This window comes from Canis lupus, chromosome 6 (genome assembly GCF_048164855.1).
Source record: "Canis lupus baileyi chromosome 6, mCanLup2.hap1, whole genome shotgun sequence".
Classification (NCBI taxonomy): domain Eukaryota; kingdom Metazoa; phylum Chordata; class Mammalia; order Carnivora; family Canidae; genus Canis; species Canis lupus.
Window position 1 is genome coordinate 71,729,496 of NC_132843.1, and position 18,922 is coordinate 71,748,417.

The following is an 18,922-nucleotide window of genomic DNA, read 5'->3' on the forward strand; positions in this document are numbered from 1 at the left end:
TAAAGACACACACTTAAATTGGGAGGTCATAGAAATGTTGAAAGAAAATAACAAAGATATGCCAGGCAAAAATTTAATAATAAGAAAAGATGGCAGTTACATCAGACAAAATGATTTTTAAAGCAGAAGACATTACAAAATACGTTAAAAAATTTTGAGACCTCGGTTTAAAATGCATTCTTCTAGAGACACATATTGATAAAAGGTTCAATTGAATAGCAAAATAAAAAGTTCTAGACTTCTATGCATCTAATAACAACAGCTTTGAAATAGAGTATCACTTCTCCATTAATTGATCAGATAAACAACGAAAACCACATCAGCAAGGCAAGCAGTAAGAGAAAATAGATTTCAAATACAGAGCTGACGAGCTCTAATTAACAGACACATGCAGAATCCTGTAACTGAAAGAGTATATATTCTTCTCAATGGAAAAACATTTATGGAAATTCTGTATCCTAGGCTTGTAGGTTTTAAAACATGTTATCAAAATCCTCAACATTCCAGCAACTGAGAAGCGAGGATTTACATCCCCTCCCCTTGATTCTGGACCAACTTCAGAACTCACTTATAACCCACAGAATGCAACAGAAGTGATATTGAATAACTTCCAAGGCTAGGCCAGAAGTGGCTGGGTAGTTTCCACTTACTACATTCAGAATGAATGCTTTGGAGAAAACCAACCCGTGGTAAGAAGCCAGATTACTCATGGACCACCAGGCTAGAGAGGAGTGCCAGCTGACAGTTAGCATATCAACTACTACCACTCATGTGAGTGAGCTGAAAAGCTTCAATTACCTTCCAGCTGATACTGAAACATTAAAAAAAAAAAAATTCTCTCTAAAATTAGGAATAAGGTAAAAATATTTGTTATCATAACTTCTTTTCAACATTATAAAGATGAATTTAATTAGCTAAGTAGGGGAAGAAATAAAAGGTATGTAAGAATGAAAAGAAATAAAACTATTATTTTCAGATAACATAAATCTCTTCACAGAAAATGCAAACTTACCTACAAATAAATTACACAAAGGTTTCTTTTCTCCCTATATGTATATCTCCACTTTTCTTGTATATGTAGATTCAACAGAATATCTATTACGGCTTTTTTTTTTTCTAGGAATGGATAAGCTTTAAAAGCAAAAGTCCAAGAACAGCCAACTACTTACTCTTTAAAAACCACCACCAAGCAGGGGGAATTAACCTAGCAGCTATCAAGATTTATTATAAAGCTACACTAATTAAGACTTTGTGGGACTGACGAGGGATATTTAACTGATGAGGAGCAGAATAGACAGTCATGTGTATATAAAAACCTCATGTATGATAAAGCGGACATTGCAGACCAGCTGAAAGAGATGAACTCACTTCCATATTAGAAAACAAAAATAAAAATGGATTTCTACCTCACAACATAAACAAACCTTAATTACTGAGAGATCAAGGACTTAAGTATAAAAAGCAAAATTTAAAGCTTAAATTAGAAAATATAAAAGAACACTGAAATTTAAATCTGTACAAGCTTCTGATGTAGCTATTCATCATAAGCATATAAAGAGAGTAAAAAGATAAACCACAAACTGCTAAAAGATATTGCAACACATTTAACTAAGGGATTAGTATCCAGAATGCATAAAGAATTCAATAAGAGAAAAAACTTTTCTACATTCTGTCTTTAAGACAAAAAACAATCCTATAAGAAAGGAGGTAAAAAACAAGCAAACAAACACAAATAGCATTTTTTTAAAAGACACAATAGACAATAAACAGAATCTAATGAAATTGAGAAAACGATAGTACCATTTCATATTACCAAATTTGTAATCTATTAAAAGTCTGATTTTAAATAAAAGCGATTATATCAAGTATTAAAAAGAAGTAGATAATAACTACTCTCATGGCCCAACAGAAGTACAACTGACCCTTGAACAATGCAGGGGATGGAGGCATTGACTTTCCCTGCAATCAAAAATCTGTTTATAACTTTTCACTCCTCAGAAACTTAATTATTACTAAAAGCCTACTGTTACCAGACACCTTACTGACAACACATATCAACACATTTTTTGTAGCCTGTATATACTACATACTGTATTCTTATAATAAACTTAGCTACAAAAAAGAAAATGTTATGAAGAAAATCTTAAGGAAAAGAAAATAACTATGCAGTACTGTACTTACTGAAAATATCTGCACGTAAGCAGTTCAAATCTGTGTTAAGGGTCAACTTTACCAGGTAATGGCAAAGGTGAACATAGTTATAACCCTATAGTAATTCTATTCCAAACACTCCCAATGCATTATTTACTCAATAAGTCACTGGCGGCATTTTGGTGGAACAAATCTTTTGCCATACATTTCAGGAGAGTTGGTATACCTTTCCCACCATATGCCAGTGGTGCCCTACAATCATGTAATAATGAAAAGACCCCCTCCTTAATTTCTAAATGCCTCTTATGGGGGCAATACTAAACCTACTAAACCTGAGAAGCATTATTCCAAAGGAATTCATATATAGGTGTACTCAGAGTATATTCTTATCAGTATTGTGCACAATAATAAAAAACTGGAAATGATGTCCATTGATTAGAAATGGTTGTGGCATATGCATACAATAGAATACTGTAATACAGCGATGAAAATGAACTGCAAGAAACATGTTAGACAACAGCAACAACAAAATGCAGGTAGCTGAAAAACATACAATAGGATTCCATTTAAATAAAGCTTGAAATGGACAAAACTCAATGACAGTTGGTCAGAAACACATACATATGTGATAAAATTATAAAAAAAAATTGATACAGTTCAGGACAGGGTTCCCTTTTCAGGACAGAGGTTCTCTCTGGAGAGAAGGGTACAATTAAGGAAACATACCCACAGCCCTTCTGTTTCTTAAGCTCAGAGATAAGAGAAGCTGGTTGTTTTATTCTTCTTTAAACTCTACATACTCTATGATAATGCATAATTAACAATTTTTAAAAGTTCATAAAAAACCTTCTACATAATGAGTCAATAATGTGCAGAAGCAGGTATGCAAATCTGTGTTAAAGGCAATAACACAGTATCATTTCTGCCTGTGTCCCTATCATTTGTGAAAGAGCAGAGGAATGAATGTAGCTGCGGACATACAGTGCCTGCCCTAGACCACCACCTGGAGGATTCCTTCTAACATTTTTTAACAGACTTTCCTCATGCTAATAGCGTAAGATTACAGGCAAACAAAAGACCGAATGCATATGTATCAACTCACATAGTTGGACAGAACAGTATTACACATACATAGGTTCTCTAGATAACTAGATTCAAATCCCTAATGTCTTACATTTGTACAGTAAATAACATGTTTATGATGTGTATTCTCATTTACTAAATAAAATACATCTGACTGAATGCTTGCTTTGTTTCCGTTTTTGCAGGAGACAGGATTCCTGCTCTTCAAGAGCTTACCACAAACGGACAGGCAGGCAGAAGAGAGGAGACTAAGTAAATGAGTACCGCTCACCTCAATGAGCATTGCAATAGATTTAAAGAAAAATAAGGTGGTGGTCAATTCAAGATAAAGCACAGGAGAGATCTCATAAAGAAGTTACATCTTACAGAGCTTTGAGGAAATTTCCTAACCACAGGACAAAGGCCAGGAACTAAAAGACTTATCTAAAACGCTGTTAGTAATTTGAAATATGTGGGGTGGGGTGGGGAATGCTTCACTAGAGAGCTTTGTGTTTTATCCTTATCCTACAGACAAAGCCATGGGAGGGTTGCAAGCAGTAAATTTGGTCTTAAGAAGATTGCTTTGGCAACAGGGTTAAAGAACAGACTGGAAGGGGTGGTGTGGAGTCTGAAGGCCAGAAGGGGAGACAGAAAATTCCAATAATTCAGAGAAGAGATGAAAACCTAAAAATAAGGCAGTTGCACAGAACATAAATGACAAAATTTATAGTTGAGAGAGAAAATTAAAAACAACGACAAAATAAACAGAATCGAGAAAGTATAGAATATTATAGTATAAAATAATAATTAAGAAAAAAGTTGGGCAGCCTGGGTGGCTCGGCGGTTCAGCGCCTGCCTTCAGCCTAAGGCGTGATCCCGGAGACCTGGGATCCCACATCAGGCTCCCTGCGTGGAGCCTACTTCTCCCTCTGCCTCTCTCTTTCTCTCTGTCTCTCATGAATAAATAAATAAAATCTTAAAAAAAAAAAGAAAAAAGTCACTAAAATTGAGACATAGCAGTTAAAAAAGTAGACAAGCATCACAGAATCACCTGAAACTAATATTGTACTATATATCAATTAACTAGAATTTAAATAAATCTGAAAAATAAACTAGGCCACTGGAGTGAAAAAAAAAATCACAGAATTGTGTTACAAAGTCAAAGAGATTTTCAGGAAGAAGGGAGGGGCCAGTAACTTGAGATGATATAGAAAGCACAAGCAGCATACAATAAACAATCAATCACTGGCTGTGGCAGTATTGACCTCTGTCAGCAGTTTCGGTAAAGTGAAAACAAGAGGCTGATAAAGCCAAGTCAAGAGTGAAGTAGTAGGAAGGGGGTAGAGTTCTTTCTAGACTGGTAAAGAGCCAATTACGCTTCTACACAGAAGACGTGAGCACAATTTGGGCTGCAATGAAAAGGTCAAAAATAAGGAGTAGAGAGGAATAGATGATGGGACAAGACCTAGACGCGACATGAGGGGATAGACAGGATCAAACAAGGGAAGGGATCTTTGTTACTGTGAGAGAGGCATTCAGGCAGACTTCATTCCTTTAAATGTTCCTGAGTACCATTTCATATTAATAGATTTATAACATTTTTAAAAGTCTGATCGTATCAAATATTGGCAAGCAAGTAGACAATGAGTACTACACAAAGTGCCAGGAGATAAAAGATGTACATTGTAACTCACTCCCCAATTTCAAGAAGTGTATAGCCCAGGGGGCAAAAAACAGTAATTCTAATGTTCTAAGTAGAAACACACTCAGATGGAAAGGGTAGTAGAATAGCACAGATGTTAGGGAGAAGGTATTTTCTGTGAAGTTACCTGCCAAGTTTCCAGAAGGAGTGAAGAGATGGTAGGTGGTGTGCAGAAAGGGATGTATGTTCAAAATACTTGCTCAAATAATGAATAAAACAACAGTACTTACTGTTTAATCAAGATTTACTACATACTGGGTACTGTAAGAAGCGCTTCTATACATATTCCCTCTTTGATTCCCAAACAATCCTATTATTTTCATTTTACCAAGGGAAAACACTGAGGCTTAGAGGTTAAACACTGGGAGGCATAAGGACTACACTGAGATCTGACACCATTTTTTCTAAGTAGCAGCAATTTACATGATTGTGCCATTTTCTCTTGCTGAGCCTCTTAGACCAAGAATAGCAAGCAATGGACCCAGCACTGTGGGCCTACAGGGTCAGGGAAGGTATAGCAGGATAGGGAAATGGGAAGTTAGAGAACCTGGGAAAAGAACAATTTAAGTAGTGAATCACTTTGTCTATAGCTCAGGGAACAAGATAGATGGGGAGGGAGGGATGAAGGAATCAAGTAATTTAAGAACATTCAGCAGTAATAAGAAAATCAGTAAAATAACAAATTGAAGTAGGAGTAGGATCCTTAAAATGTCATTGATGAAAGAGTTAAGATCATGACAAGGGCCAGAATGGGCCAATGGCACTGAGGAATGGGGGTCAGTAGTCACATTCTGTGTCCCAACCTGATCTTCAGATTCCACACCTGTTTATACTCAAAAGCCTTTACCCTTCAATATTTGGTCTATTTTTTACAATTATGTAATTAGTTGCCTTTGTTAATGAGTATGTATATCAATTTAGTCTTTTCCTAGTGATTCTAAGTCATCATTATCATTTTGAGGAATGGCTTTTTATTTTAACTGCTGTCAGTGTATCGCTACTACATATCATCCCCAACTTATGATGTCCCCAGTTACAATTTTTCAACTTTACGATGGTGTGAAAGCCACAGGCAGGCATTGAACAGAAATCATACTTCGAATTTTCTTCTTTTCCAATCTGGCAATATGCGATACAATGCTCTCTCATGATGCTGGGCAGTGAAAGTGAGCTGTAGCTCCCAGTCAGCCATGGGATCACGAGAACAACTGGTACACTGACAACCATTGTATACATTTACAACATTCTGTGTTTCACTTTCAGTACAGTGTTCAATTACATGAAATATTCAACACTTGATTATAAAACAAGTTCTGTGTTAGATGATTTTGCCCAACGGTAGGCTAATGAGTACGTTTAAGGCAGATGAGGCTAAGTGATGACATTTGCTAGATCAGGCATATTAAGTGAGTTTCTGACACAATATTTTCGGTTAACAATGAGTTTATTGAGATGTAACCTGATCATAAGTTGAGGAAGATCTGTAATTTCTAATTTGCTAAAATATGGAATAAGTGTTTTTAAGAAAAATTGGGTAACAAAACCAAAAAACTTATATTTATACTATACTATAACTCCTACTATATCATCTGAGGGTGGTTTTATTTCTTTTCTCTGGATTAAAGACTAGAGATTGTGGCAGGGCTTTTATACTTCTGAGTAGAGGAGATAACCCAATTATTCCAACTACTGGTTAACTGGGAGTTCTAGATATTACTTTCTTCCCAAAACACCTCTAACATTGAAATTTACTTCTTGATACACCATTATATAAAAACGTTTTTCTTAACATGAAGTACGATTCATTCTTTTTGGCATGGATTTGTAGAACAATTATAAGCACTCTAATGATCATCATTACCTCTTTCTTGGCTTCTTTTTTTGGATCATAATCACTATCATTTCCATCCATTGGGTGTGTTTCTTCCACATCATCATCACTGGGAAGAAACAAAGATTAGTAAACTTAATTCTCTTCTTTTTATTCTATTTCACAGCTCTTATCAAATTGCAATATACTTTGCTAATCATTTCACTAAATAAGAGTTGTCCTTGGGAAGATGACCTTCTATAATTTAGATTTCTGTAGCATTTAGAAACAAGTATCTTTTTGCGCATATAGACTCGTGTTAGCAAACATGTCTACTTAAAAAATAGAGACCCAGTAGGGAAGATATTTAGAAACAGTATCATTTAAGAAAGAGAACACATATATTAATTTGATATAATACTTATTTTATTTCATTTCTCCAGTTGTGAGAATAAAGACAAACACCAGGAAGCAAAATGATTTTATACCACCAGAAAGATACAGCTACAATAATATGGACCTCAGTTATTCAGGTAATTATACTCAGGCAATTATGGAAAGAGCATGTTCTAGAGAATCTATTCCTTAATGTATTCTAAATATATGTATTGAATATATCAATACTAAAAGGAAGCACTTGCAAGTACAATTAAACACAACTCAAATGTAACTCAACTGCAGTGTTTGCTGGCTATGATTAACTGTTAAAGATTTAAAGAAAGTCCTTACTAGTAAGATTTCTGATCACTCAACTCTTCCTGCCAGAGCCAAAACATGAATGTAAGGTTAAGAAGTATTTACAATGTCTTGTGATAATTTTTTTGCCTTAGGAAATGTAAGCAATCCAATACAGTGTCTCTAACAATATAACTACATGAAGGCATCCAACTTACCTGTCACCCTGATTATGTCTATTGGCTAGTTTACGAGCCTGGCGATCCATCAAGCTGGTCCTGGATCGAGTTTTTTTCCAGGAATAGTAATATTTTACAAGGCTAGCAATTGTCTTATCTGGAAGCTTGAAAAAAAGGAGTCATGTTAATATCAGCAAGTTTAATTCGTAAACTTTGATTAATAGAAGAATAATATTTCTGACATTATTCTTTGATACTTAAAGGCATAGATGAAAAAATTTTTCATGGGTACATTTTGATGAATTATAGAATTAAAAAGTACTGTTACAGGCATAGTAACCCACCACACCTATGTCATGGACATTTCCGAATGAATATTCCTATTTGTTCTGAGAGGGGAAGGGGAGAGAAGAATGTCACAAACATGGTAACAAGCACCCAGATGTCCCTAGTACAAGTAGCATACTTATTTTTCAAGAGTTACTCTTTTCTTCCTACCTCTATAAATTAGAATTTTTAAATTGATACATAATTTACATACCAGAAAATTCACCAAAGTGTACAATTCAGTAGTTTCTAGCATATTCACTAAATTATGCAACCATCACTATTTAATTCCAGACATTTTCATAACTTCAAAACGAAATATTAGTAGTCATCACCTGGTCTTCCCTTACTCCATCCTATGGCAACAAGTAATCTACTTTCTATCTCTATGGATTTGTCTATTCTGGACATTTCATATAAATGGGATAATACAGTATGTGACCTTTTATGTCTGGCTTTTGTCACTTAGCATCATGTTTTCAAGAAAAGCTATTCAATTTTTGACAATGAATTTTTTAAATCATTTTGTCTTAAATCCAGGTTTTAAGGTGATAAATAATACAATCAGACTTTAGTTACCAAATAAAGTCTCTGGGTATTAAAATGACTAATCATCATGCACTGATTTGTCATGCTAGCAAACAAGGGCACATACTCCCAATCAAAAAGGCTCTCTTCAATTACCGAGAACACTTAGAAATATTTGCAAACATAATCTAATTTTCATCCACTGAGGTTAAAAGATTCTAATACAGCAACTTCTCAGGTTTATTCTTTTGACACAATGCTAAAAATTTAAAAACTAGAAATAGCTGTTTCTCCTTAAAAGCAACAGTGCCTCTGTACAATATTGAAATACAGAGTTTTTAAAAATTGATTTTAATATCCAAAGGAATATAAATTAAAAAATAAAATCCTAATATTAAAAATGAAACGTTTAAAAATAAAATTGAAATTTTGCTTTGTTTTCCTAGAACACATTTAATACATATATACTTAAGTCATAATGAAACATAATCTATTTCAATGAAACAGCACATAACTGTCATGCAGTAGTTATCAAAAATAGGATATATGCAAATATATAGGTATTTTAAATATCAAATATTTTAAAAAATTAAATTAGACTGAAAACTTCCTTGTATGTGTTTAATAACAGCATATCTTTCAGGTATGAATTACAGTAAAACCAAAATTACCATACCATTTGCTGAATCCTGTGAAAGCTCTTCCCATGAAAACTAAAGGCTTGTTCAAACAGGACTTTATCTTCCACTGTCCACTCATCCGGAAAGGGAGTGAAATTAGGGAGATCAGCAAGGGACTTCTCAATGTTATGTTTATGCCAGAACAACATGCCAAGTGCCTTTGAAGAGAAATCATTCCCCTTTGGTTTTAATGGACTTATGTTCCATCACACTTAAGAGAGTTAAACACAAATTAGGTTAAAATCTTAAGCCTATGACTTCAACTGAAAATACACTCACAGTTTAGGGCTTTTAATCAGGGATGCCCAGGTAGTAGACCTCATTTATTTATTTCTTTTACATCAGGGCCTCAGAACAGTGAATGTTCTTATATAGCACATTTGCTGCATAATCTAGGAAAAAGTGAGCTGAGGAGAGTGACTATAATTACGAAAGCAGGTTTGTAGACTCATATCAAGACTGACCCACAATTACTCATTTGTCAGCGTGTAGAGAAAAACATGCTAAAAGAAAAAATATCCAGTAAATATTTGAATGAAACTATCAATCAAAGCACCAAACCAGAATGCTCAGTTGAAACACAGTAGAGAACTATTTAAGTTTTAACCTTTTAGAAGTACATACCATGGGCTAAACAGTTCCAAGGAATACCTCAACTGCAACCTTAATAATATTTACCACATATATTTTTTCAAAGTTTTTTTTTTAAAGATTTTATTTATTTATTCATGAGTGACACACAGAAAGAGGCAGAGACATAGGCAGAGGGAGAAAGCAAACTCCCTATGGGGAGACCAAAGCAGGACTCGACCCCAGGAACCCAACCAGAGCCAAAGACAGAGGCTTAACCACTGAGCCCCCCAGACATCCCTCAAAGTTCTTTATTATCAGAGTGCACACAAAAAATTATCATGAGGCATATTAATAACTTCAATGACTTTATTACCAAACCACAGGAAAGCCATTCCACAACTTTCCCTTCTATTGTTAAGTCGTAGGTCTTTATCTTTACTACCAGATACTAAAAATCACATTTCACTTTTTAAAAAGAGATATTTTTAAAAATGCATTTTAAAATTAATTTCTATACTTTAGTAATACTCCTGTAAAATGAACATGAAAATGAACATATGTGCAGTCACATTTCAAGGGATTAAGGATTGTTTGAGACCTAACAAATATTAAACAGAAAGTCAGGAATTAAAGGCTTCAAAATTCACAAAAAAAGTTAGATATTTTAGATAAGCATCTCAATTTCATAGATATGGCTTTGTATTATTTAACCATGTTACTGACTATAGCTATTTCTTAATAATGCAGATACAGATAATTCACTTATTTTACTACTAATTCTGATAAAAATTGATCTAATCATTAGCTGAAAACAGATTTAAGATTCTCTATTTCATTTTCATTTTTTCATGTTCTTCATTCCCTCATTACAAGGGATAATGAACCATATGTCCTATTTAGATCTTTCAAAGTTATTTTAAAAAAAGCCCCTCAAAAAAATAAATTAAAAAAATTAAATTTTTAAAAAGCCCTTTCTAAATTATTTCATTCAAAATTGAAAGACTTAAATATTCCTTAAATAAAAAGTTTGACTTCTAGGTCTTTCATTTCCTATTAAAAGATCACAAAGAATTACCTGTACTCAAAAAAAAAAAAAAAAAAAAATTCCCTTGTTTGGTAAGCATTTGCCAGAGTAATCCTGAAGGCTTTCAGATACTTTTATAAGTCAAAGCAGAGTAAGAAACAGAGGTATTGAGAGAAATGTTCAAGCCCTTGAGATGAACAATGTTTATAAAAGCAAAATCCATAATTTTGAAAGGTCAGATTCTGCTAGGACTTTTGTGGTATCTATAAAATTGGTTGAACTGCACTTTCTTAGAATAGAAACAACCAAGAAATGTTCTTTGGATTTGGTAAATAGGGAGGGGCAAGCTTTAATATTAAAATGTTTCTCTACATACCTGCTCCACATTGTAGCCATGTTTCTCCTTTGCAATTGCAATATATTCATCCACTGCAATGAAACAATGTTATATAATTATTCTTATTTACTTTGTGTGCTCAAGTCTATGTTTTTTTTTAAACAAAGCAGAATAAAAACATTATATTCCAGGCCTTTTCCAGGGAAAACTTTTCATGAAATGTTACAAAAAAAGACTTTTACTTCAATGAACAGGATCAGAAGCTTCCCTGATTTAAAATTTTACTTAGGATGATTAATCTCTAAGATTATATAGCACATACTTATTAAATTCAATGTTAATTATTTTTGTATACAAAATAGGTTAATCTGTATGTAGCCAATAGAACCTAATTACGGTGTAAAATATTAGCCAATTTCTTCATTTTTTTGTTGCAATCTTTATTTGAAGAGACTTAGTTGTTTCAGAGCCCATCTCATACTAAGCGTTGGCTCAAAGCCTTTGCCTTCCCACTTCTGACTGCTGTACAAAGGATGGTTTGTCTATAGTTTTGCCAGCTATATGTAATAACAACCATGTTTAAGTATGCTTTGGTAGCCCTAAATTTTCTTAAGCTCTTCCTGCAGCTATACAGAAGGTGTCTAAATATTCCATTTTCATTCATTCTACATATGTAATCAAGTCAATAGAATTACTTGGATAAGCACAGCTTCAATGATAAAGGTATTAGGTGTTCTAAGGCCTCACTGCTAAGATGTCTACCATTTCAGTCAGCAGGCCTGGTTTATGTGAAATACATGTAGTCATACTCCTGTTTGAGCCTTTTTAAAGTGTATGTATGTGTGTATATATGATATATAAAATTCTCTTTGAGCATATTTGGAGAAGCAGAGGTTAAGAATTCTGATCCCACTAGTCTACTAGGGCTTGATTCTCAGCCTTATGGCTAGGTTTGACTATACACAATTAACATGACCTTTTTGTACCTAATTTCCTCACTCTAAAAACAGTACCTTCTTCCTAGGATTAAAGGAGCTAATATATATATGAAGTGTTTGGAATAACACTTGGCACATTTTAGGTACTTTATAGGAGTCTGCTATTATTATTAATCAATTTAAGATAATTGAATATATAAAAAATGCTATTATAACAATAATGTTGCTAGAATAACTATTTTTTATGGATGCTATTATAGTTCCCTAAGACTGTAAACATTTGCAGAAAATCCAAACATTACATTTTGTTTAGAGCTTAAACACACAGCACTTAAGCACAAGACAGGTCTAAATATATGCTGCTTAACAAAAATGTCCTACAGTCCTATAAATAGAAGGCTAAACAATACCAGTCAACCTGTGGTTTCCAATCTTGGCTATGTAGTAAAATCAGTGGGAGATCTTTTAAAAAGTAAGTCTGGAGCACCTGGCTGGCTCCACTGGAAGAGAGTGCAACTCTTGATCTTGGAGTCAAGAGTTTGAGCCCCAAGGAGGGCAAAGTCAGATGTTTAACCGACTTTATTTAAAAATAAAATCTTTAAAAATAAATTAAAATAAAGTCAGTCCAGACTCCACCCCTAAAGATTCTGATTTAATTGGTTAGAGATAGAGACCAGACATCAGTACTGTTTTTTTTAAAAGTTCCCTCACATGATTCCAATGTACAGCCAAGGTTGAAAACCACTACCTGAGATCTTTGGTCTAGGATATTCTACATGGACACCACACAATCAGGATATGATGGCTTTTTGAATTTTGTTTTCTACTTTGTTAAATGCACCACTGTACAAAGCAGTGCTAGGAGAGCAAAAGCCAGTGATACCCTGATGCTCAGTTTATGAATGAAAACCTTTTCTTGTAATGAGAACTGAACCAGAGAAACCTGATAATCTCCTTCAGTCCCAGGCCAAATGCACAATTTTGTGTTTTTTGTTAAGAATGCCTCAAGGGCATGTAATTCTAGATTACCAGCTAGACCTTTTGCTGGTATTCCAAAACTGTCAAACAGGAAGAATTATCAGGTATGCAGCATAATAGTCAATTGTCAATTTTTAGTTCTCTTATTGCATCAATAAATATGCTTAGACTTACTATGCACATTATATATAGGACATCATTAATTTTCATGGAACTAAATAAACCGTCATGGGACATCTTTAAGATTTTAGTAAATATTTTTAAAAGACAAGCTTATTTTACAGCTGCAAGAATAGCTGTGCAGTGGTTTTGTTTGTCTGTTTTAACAAATTCAATGATAACTGAATGGAGGGGTGGGAATCTTAGTTTTGTTACCTGCACGTTTCCTATATCTGATGTGCCGCAAAGGATCAGGTCCGCTACATCACATTGAAGTCTAAAGCCACACCATGATTCAAGAAGTGCATGGTCAATGATCCAGAAGGTCTCCGTCCAGAAATGGAGAGCTCAAAGATGACCTGATTGATGGCTGCTGAAGTCAGTTCTTTCCCCTTTCCTCTTTAAAATGGTAATGATAGTGGGCTCTTTGAAGTTTGAAGGCATTTCTTTACAGCTCCATATACTGAGGAAAAGCCTGTGCAGATGTCTACATAGTAACTCCCTCCCCTGCTTGAGGATTTAAGCAGCAATGCCATCAGATCCTAGGTATTTTCAGTCTTCCTGGGCCTGACACAAATTGGAATGATCAACCCACTATCTTTCAAAAGGAAAAACATTCTAATATAACAACCTCCATCAAAGAAACAAAACAAAACAAAGACAAACTGTTTTCTTATGAGAATCTAAGCAACCCAAAACAAATATAAGTTGCATTTTGAATTTGCTGATAGATCCCTACTGACACAAATATTCAATTTCAGAAAACTTACATTTGGCATCTGGGATACTGTGATACGGAGACCACACAAGCATTCCTCCATTGTCTTTATCTGTGTACTTTGTAGCACCTGGGGAAAAAAATTCATTGCTTTAAATATGATGGATTTTATGTACATTTAAAATAAGTATAAACAAAGCAAGCTTTCTTTCTATTTTAGTACAGTACCTGCAAGAGGACAAAGAAAGTCAGGAAAACACAGAGAAGGAAAACAGATTTACATTAAATATACTAAATATTTCATTTATGGAATTGAAGAAAATTTCACAAACACTGAAGTTAACCCCCTTTAAATTTAAAAGAAAAGTTTTCTTAAGTACGTCCTATAACTCTACTTGACAGGTAATGAACGTGGTTTAACCTTCTAAACATTATTTAGGCGTCATTAAAAGTTCTTTTAAAACTAGAAAATAGTTCAGGTGTTATTTGTTTTGTCTCATATCTAAATGGGCCAAGATTATCATCATTTAAAAATAATTGTATCTGGTTTTTTATGGTTTTTATTTAATCTTACTCCTTGTGAGTCTGTAGGTTATTCCTTCTTAGTCTTAATCTCATTTATTACAGTTTAAAAAACTATGCTCTGTGTAAGAGGAAAACAAAGTAAAAAAATGTAAAAGTCAATAATGCTGTTTCTTCTTGATGTAATCTGAGTCTACCTCTAATGTAGAAGCATACCATTAGTGTTGCTTATTTCTAATGTTTTCTGACTAAAAAGTCAGAAAAATCAAGCTCTATTAAAACTGCATTAAGGACAGAATGAGTGAAAGCCTGACACAGCTATCTCAGTGCCAAGTACATGCCCGTGGGTTCTGTCTTTTAATTACTTGGTGGTCTTTTTCTGGATTCTTTCTAATTCCTAGGTGCATTCCAGTTAATTAAAACTATCAAGAAATGAAGCATTGTTGCCACCTACTTTAAGACTTGTCTATGAATACGTCATAATTGACTTTTATGAGGTATTGATAGCTACCACCAACTAATGGCAAGAATTCCAAAATTATTCACATATTATCAGAATTCTGAGTTTAAACTGTAATCATTCATAATGTTATAAGATATTTGGAATTAAGAACATTCACTTCCAGGGGTAAAGGAACTACTAGTATAATCCCAATCTAGAGAAGTTATCTATCCAGCAAAAATTTAATATAGTTCAGTCGTTTTTAATTTTTAGAGAATCATTACACTTTACTACTGCATATTCAATCAACAAATTATAGTTACAGAACGATATATTGTTAGTGAAAATATGAAGCTAAAATTATTTAAAACTTGTAGGTTTTACTTATAAAGAAAAATTAAGGATGGAGAAATGAGAAAACAATACCAAAGTATCACAAAAACCGTAATAACAAAATGAATCTAACAGCAAGACCTACTACATTTTTTGTAACTTTAATAAAAGAGGACAAAAATAAAAGCTGAGAATTTAAGAAAATGCAAATTAGAAGTACATTATCTAAAATTAATATTCAGGGTGGCCGGGGTGACTCAGCGGTTTAGCGCGGCCTTCAGCCCAGGGTGTGATCCTGGGGACCTGGGGACGAGTCCTGTGTCAGGCTTCCAGCATGGAGCCTGCTTCTACTTCTCCCTCTGCCTTTGTCTCTGCCTCTCTCTCTCTCTCTCTCTCTCTCTCTCTGTTTCTCTCATGAATAAGTAAAATCTTTTTAAAAAATTTAATATTCAATGAAAACAAATGTCAAGTTCTTAAAAAACTTCAAAAATAAGATATATATTAAATTTCTAATCACATAAAATACAAACACAAAAGCAAAATTGGCAGCCACTCAATGGAAATAAAATAGACAAGCTATCCAAGTTGGTCAGAAGTCTTTATCTACTGCTATTTCTAGTGAGTATTCTAAACTTCAATGCTTCAACATGGACTAATTCTTTTTCACGATGGATTATAACAATAAGATAATTTAAATCCTACTTAATAGAATGAGGAATGCAACAAAGAAAGGTTTCCATTAACTCTCAAGTCTTAAGAGCCTATCATGCTTAATATTTAAACATATTTCCTGCATCTGATTTCTGCATTACAGAAAATCTTAATTAAAATACCTTTACAAAATGTCTCTTCTTAGACAGACATGAACTATTTTTTGTATTTTTCCCCATGAAGAGTAACAGTTAAGTTTCCCAAAAAATTCTTAGGACTATAATTAAGGGACTCATCTGATAAAAACTGACACCCAAGCTGTGAGGACTAACAGCTCTTCTAATATGGGGGTGGGGGTGGGGTAATAGGGAGAGTAATCACGTCTGGTAGCAGAGAATGCCTAATTAGACATTTCACAATGTTCTTTTCCTAATCTTGAACTAAACTCTACCATTTTCAATCATGTAGGTGTCAACTAGGCCCAAGAGATGACTGATGTTCACAGGAAATGAGATATTTTAATATAATGGTTAAGAGTGTAACCATTACAGAGCCAGACTAAGTCTGAATCCAAACTCTGCGATTTCCTAGCTTTGTCATCTTAAGGAAATTGACCTATGCTGTCTGTGCCTCAGTTTAGTTCTTTAAAAACACAGATGATGAGGAGGTGCCTGGGTGGCTCAGTCAGTTGCGGCTGACTATGGATTTCAGCTCAGATCACAATCTCAGGGTCCTGGGATTGAGCTCCTCCCTCCCCCAGCCCCCCTGTCGGGCTTCCCACTCAGTGGGGAGTCTGCTTGAGGATTTTCTCTGCTCCTTTATCCCTTCCTGCTTTTTGTGCTCTAAAATAAATAAATATTTTTTAAAAAGGGATAAGAGTACCTACTTCACAGAATTAAAAAATTATATGAATGTATGCAAAGTACCTGCCATAGAGTAAGCATTACCTAAGACATTATTTTTGCTAGTATATGCTCATTGAAAGCAGTTATCTTTATTCTGAAAAGCTTCTTGTCACTTTATCAAATAATAACACAAATGAATAAAACCTCATGGGTCTCTAACACAAACAGCTGATGCCTTCTTTCATCAACCCCTTGAAAATGAGACTAGATAGCTAAAATGACTTTTTGTTTTTCTAACAACTCAGATCTGACTCCTTTCCTATAAAGTAAGAGAAAGTACCTTGTATTATTAAAAACAATGTACCTCTTAGGACGCTTTGCATCCAATGAAGTCTTACCCTTTCCATTATAAAAGTTTTAGAAAAATATTTAAAGGGCAGAAACTTAATGTTTATTTTGCTTTTATGTGTAACAATATTTAACACTGTATCTCAAAACTATCTGATACACAGAAGTAACACTGAAAATCAAGCTTGCCTCACCAACAAAATAACAGGTCTTAGAAATATCCTATCTTCTGGACTGGGCTCAGTGGTTGAGCATCTGCCTTTGGCTGAGTTGGTGATCCTAGGGTCCTGGAATCGAGTCCTGCATCAGGCTCCCAACAGGGAGCATGCTTCTCCCTCTGCCTATGTCTCTGCCTCTCCCTGTGTCTCTCTCATGAATAAATAAATAAAATCTTTTTTAAAAAATTCTATCTTCTAAATAGGTTAAAAAACAAAGCAAAACCTAGATAGCAAGCTACTATCATTTTAAAAGACTACATAGTAGCATGACAGTTCTGAAAACAAATTTAAACAATTTTTAAAAGCATGAAACACTTAAAAGTTTAATCCTTTTGAAATCTTTTAGATATCCTTAACTGCAGATGGTAAAGTTCATTTATGAGACTAACTAGGGGAAAACCAACAACTAAAAAACAAAAGTATAATTTTGATAAGCTAGGATTTTACTCTAATAGCAAATTTCAAAATAAGGACAAAAGTAAAAATCTATTTCTCCTTAGATTTAAGACATTTAGAATAAGGATTTTGATGGAAATCATGGGATGAATACTTTACATAAAGAACTTAAGTACTAAAAAAAAAAAAAAAAAAAAAAAAAAGAACTTAAGTACTGAGTATATTAAGACACACAAAACATTTTTAAAAATTCTATTTATGAACTAGGTTCTCACATATTTAATTCACTACCTTCAAACTGGGATAAGTAGACTTTTCAAGGGATACATAAGCATAAGTAAGTTTTATAGAAATCAATTTTCAGAACTTTAGCTTCCCTATGTGCTTTTTCCCAAGACAATCTGCCTGCAAACTCACCACATTCTAAGCAATATGCTCATTCTACTTCTGATCTTCTTCACAAATGTCCTTCTCTCACCCCCACCCCCAAAAAGGCACCTTTCTCACCTCATCCCACATTTGACAGAGTACATTGCACAAAATTTTAAGACCTCCACAGTGCCAAACAAAGAGTGTCAGCAAGGTTCTCCTTTACTCAAGGCACCATAGCTATTACAATTTCAATCAATTATACATTAATTGTAATAACTCAAACCAGGAGAGACTTAATACTTAGAACCTTGTGTTCACAAGAATACATAATACAGTGATAGAGAAATTGAATAAGTGATCAATAAAGTATTTTCAAGCACAGAACTACAAAAGTCTGTGGGGGGGGGGATGCATGGAATGATTTCAAAGATAAAAAGGAAAAATGTTAACTTTCAGACTATTTTCCTATTTAGACTTTTTATAAAACAGATACTATCATATTACTCTAGTATTTGTATTTAACTGAATGCATTTAAAATAAGGATATAATGGCTATATTTCAAAATGTTAATATTTTCAATAAACTGGAGATTATATTTTTCAACTATTTAAACACAGCAACAAGTGACAGATGTCAGAAATATGCAAGAAAATATTTTTTTGAAAATTCTTTTATGGATACACAAAACAGTTTGAAGACCATTGCTTTATAGACATTATTTTTCACCAAATCTTATGATACAGTTAGCATCTCCCTCTCACAAATGAGAAAACAAAGGCATGGATACATCAGGTAGTTCATCAAGGTCACTATGCCACATTAGCTAAAAGGCATATGGGAAGAGGTGAAACTCTTAATCTCCACAGGAAACTGCTCCTCCTTGATATACAGTCAGGAGGCAATAAATAAAAGTTGGGAAGCGAAAAATCTGAAAAAAAAAAAAAGGCACCTAA

The 18,922-nt window shown here is 33.9% G+C and overlaps 1 protein-coding gene across 5 annotated transcripts in view; it reads right to left on the minus strand.

Moving 5' to 3' along the window:
• Positions 1–18,922, minus strand: part of RCOR3 (REST corepressor 3) — a 53,203-nt gene that overhangs the window by 30,333 nt on the left and 3,948 nt on the right. For 4 of the 5 annotated variants that reach the window (XM_072831163.1, XM_072831164.1, XM_072831162.1 and 1 more), the window contains exons 3-7: positions 13,894–13,971; positions 11,088–11,140; positions 9,111–9,272; positions 7,619–7,743; positions 6,777–6,855 (exon numbers count right to left, since the gene is read on the minus strand). In XM_072831163.1, the coding sequence (XP_072687264.1) occupies positions 6,777–6,855; positions 7,619–7,743; positions 9,111–9,272; positions 11,088–11,140; positions 13,894–13,971 (497 nt within the window). Of the gene's footprint in view, positions 1–6,776; positions 6,856–7,618; positions 7,744–9,110; positions 9,273–11,087; positions 11,141–13,339; positions 13,478–13,893; positions 13,972–18,922 lie in introns of those variants that run through there. The other variant, XM_072831165.1, reaches the window with a different exon arrangement.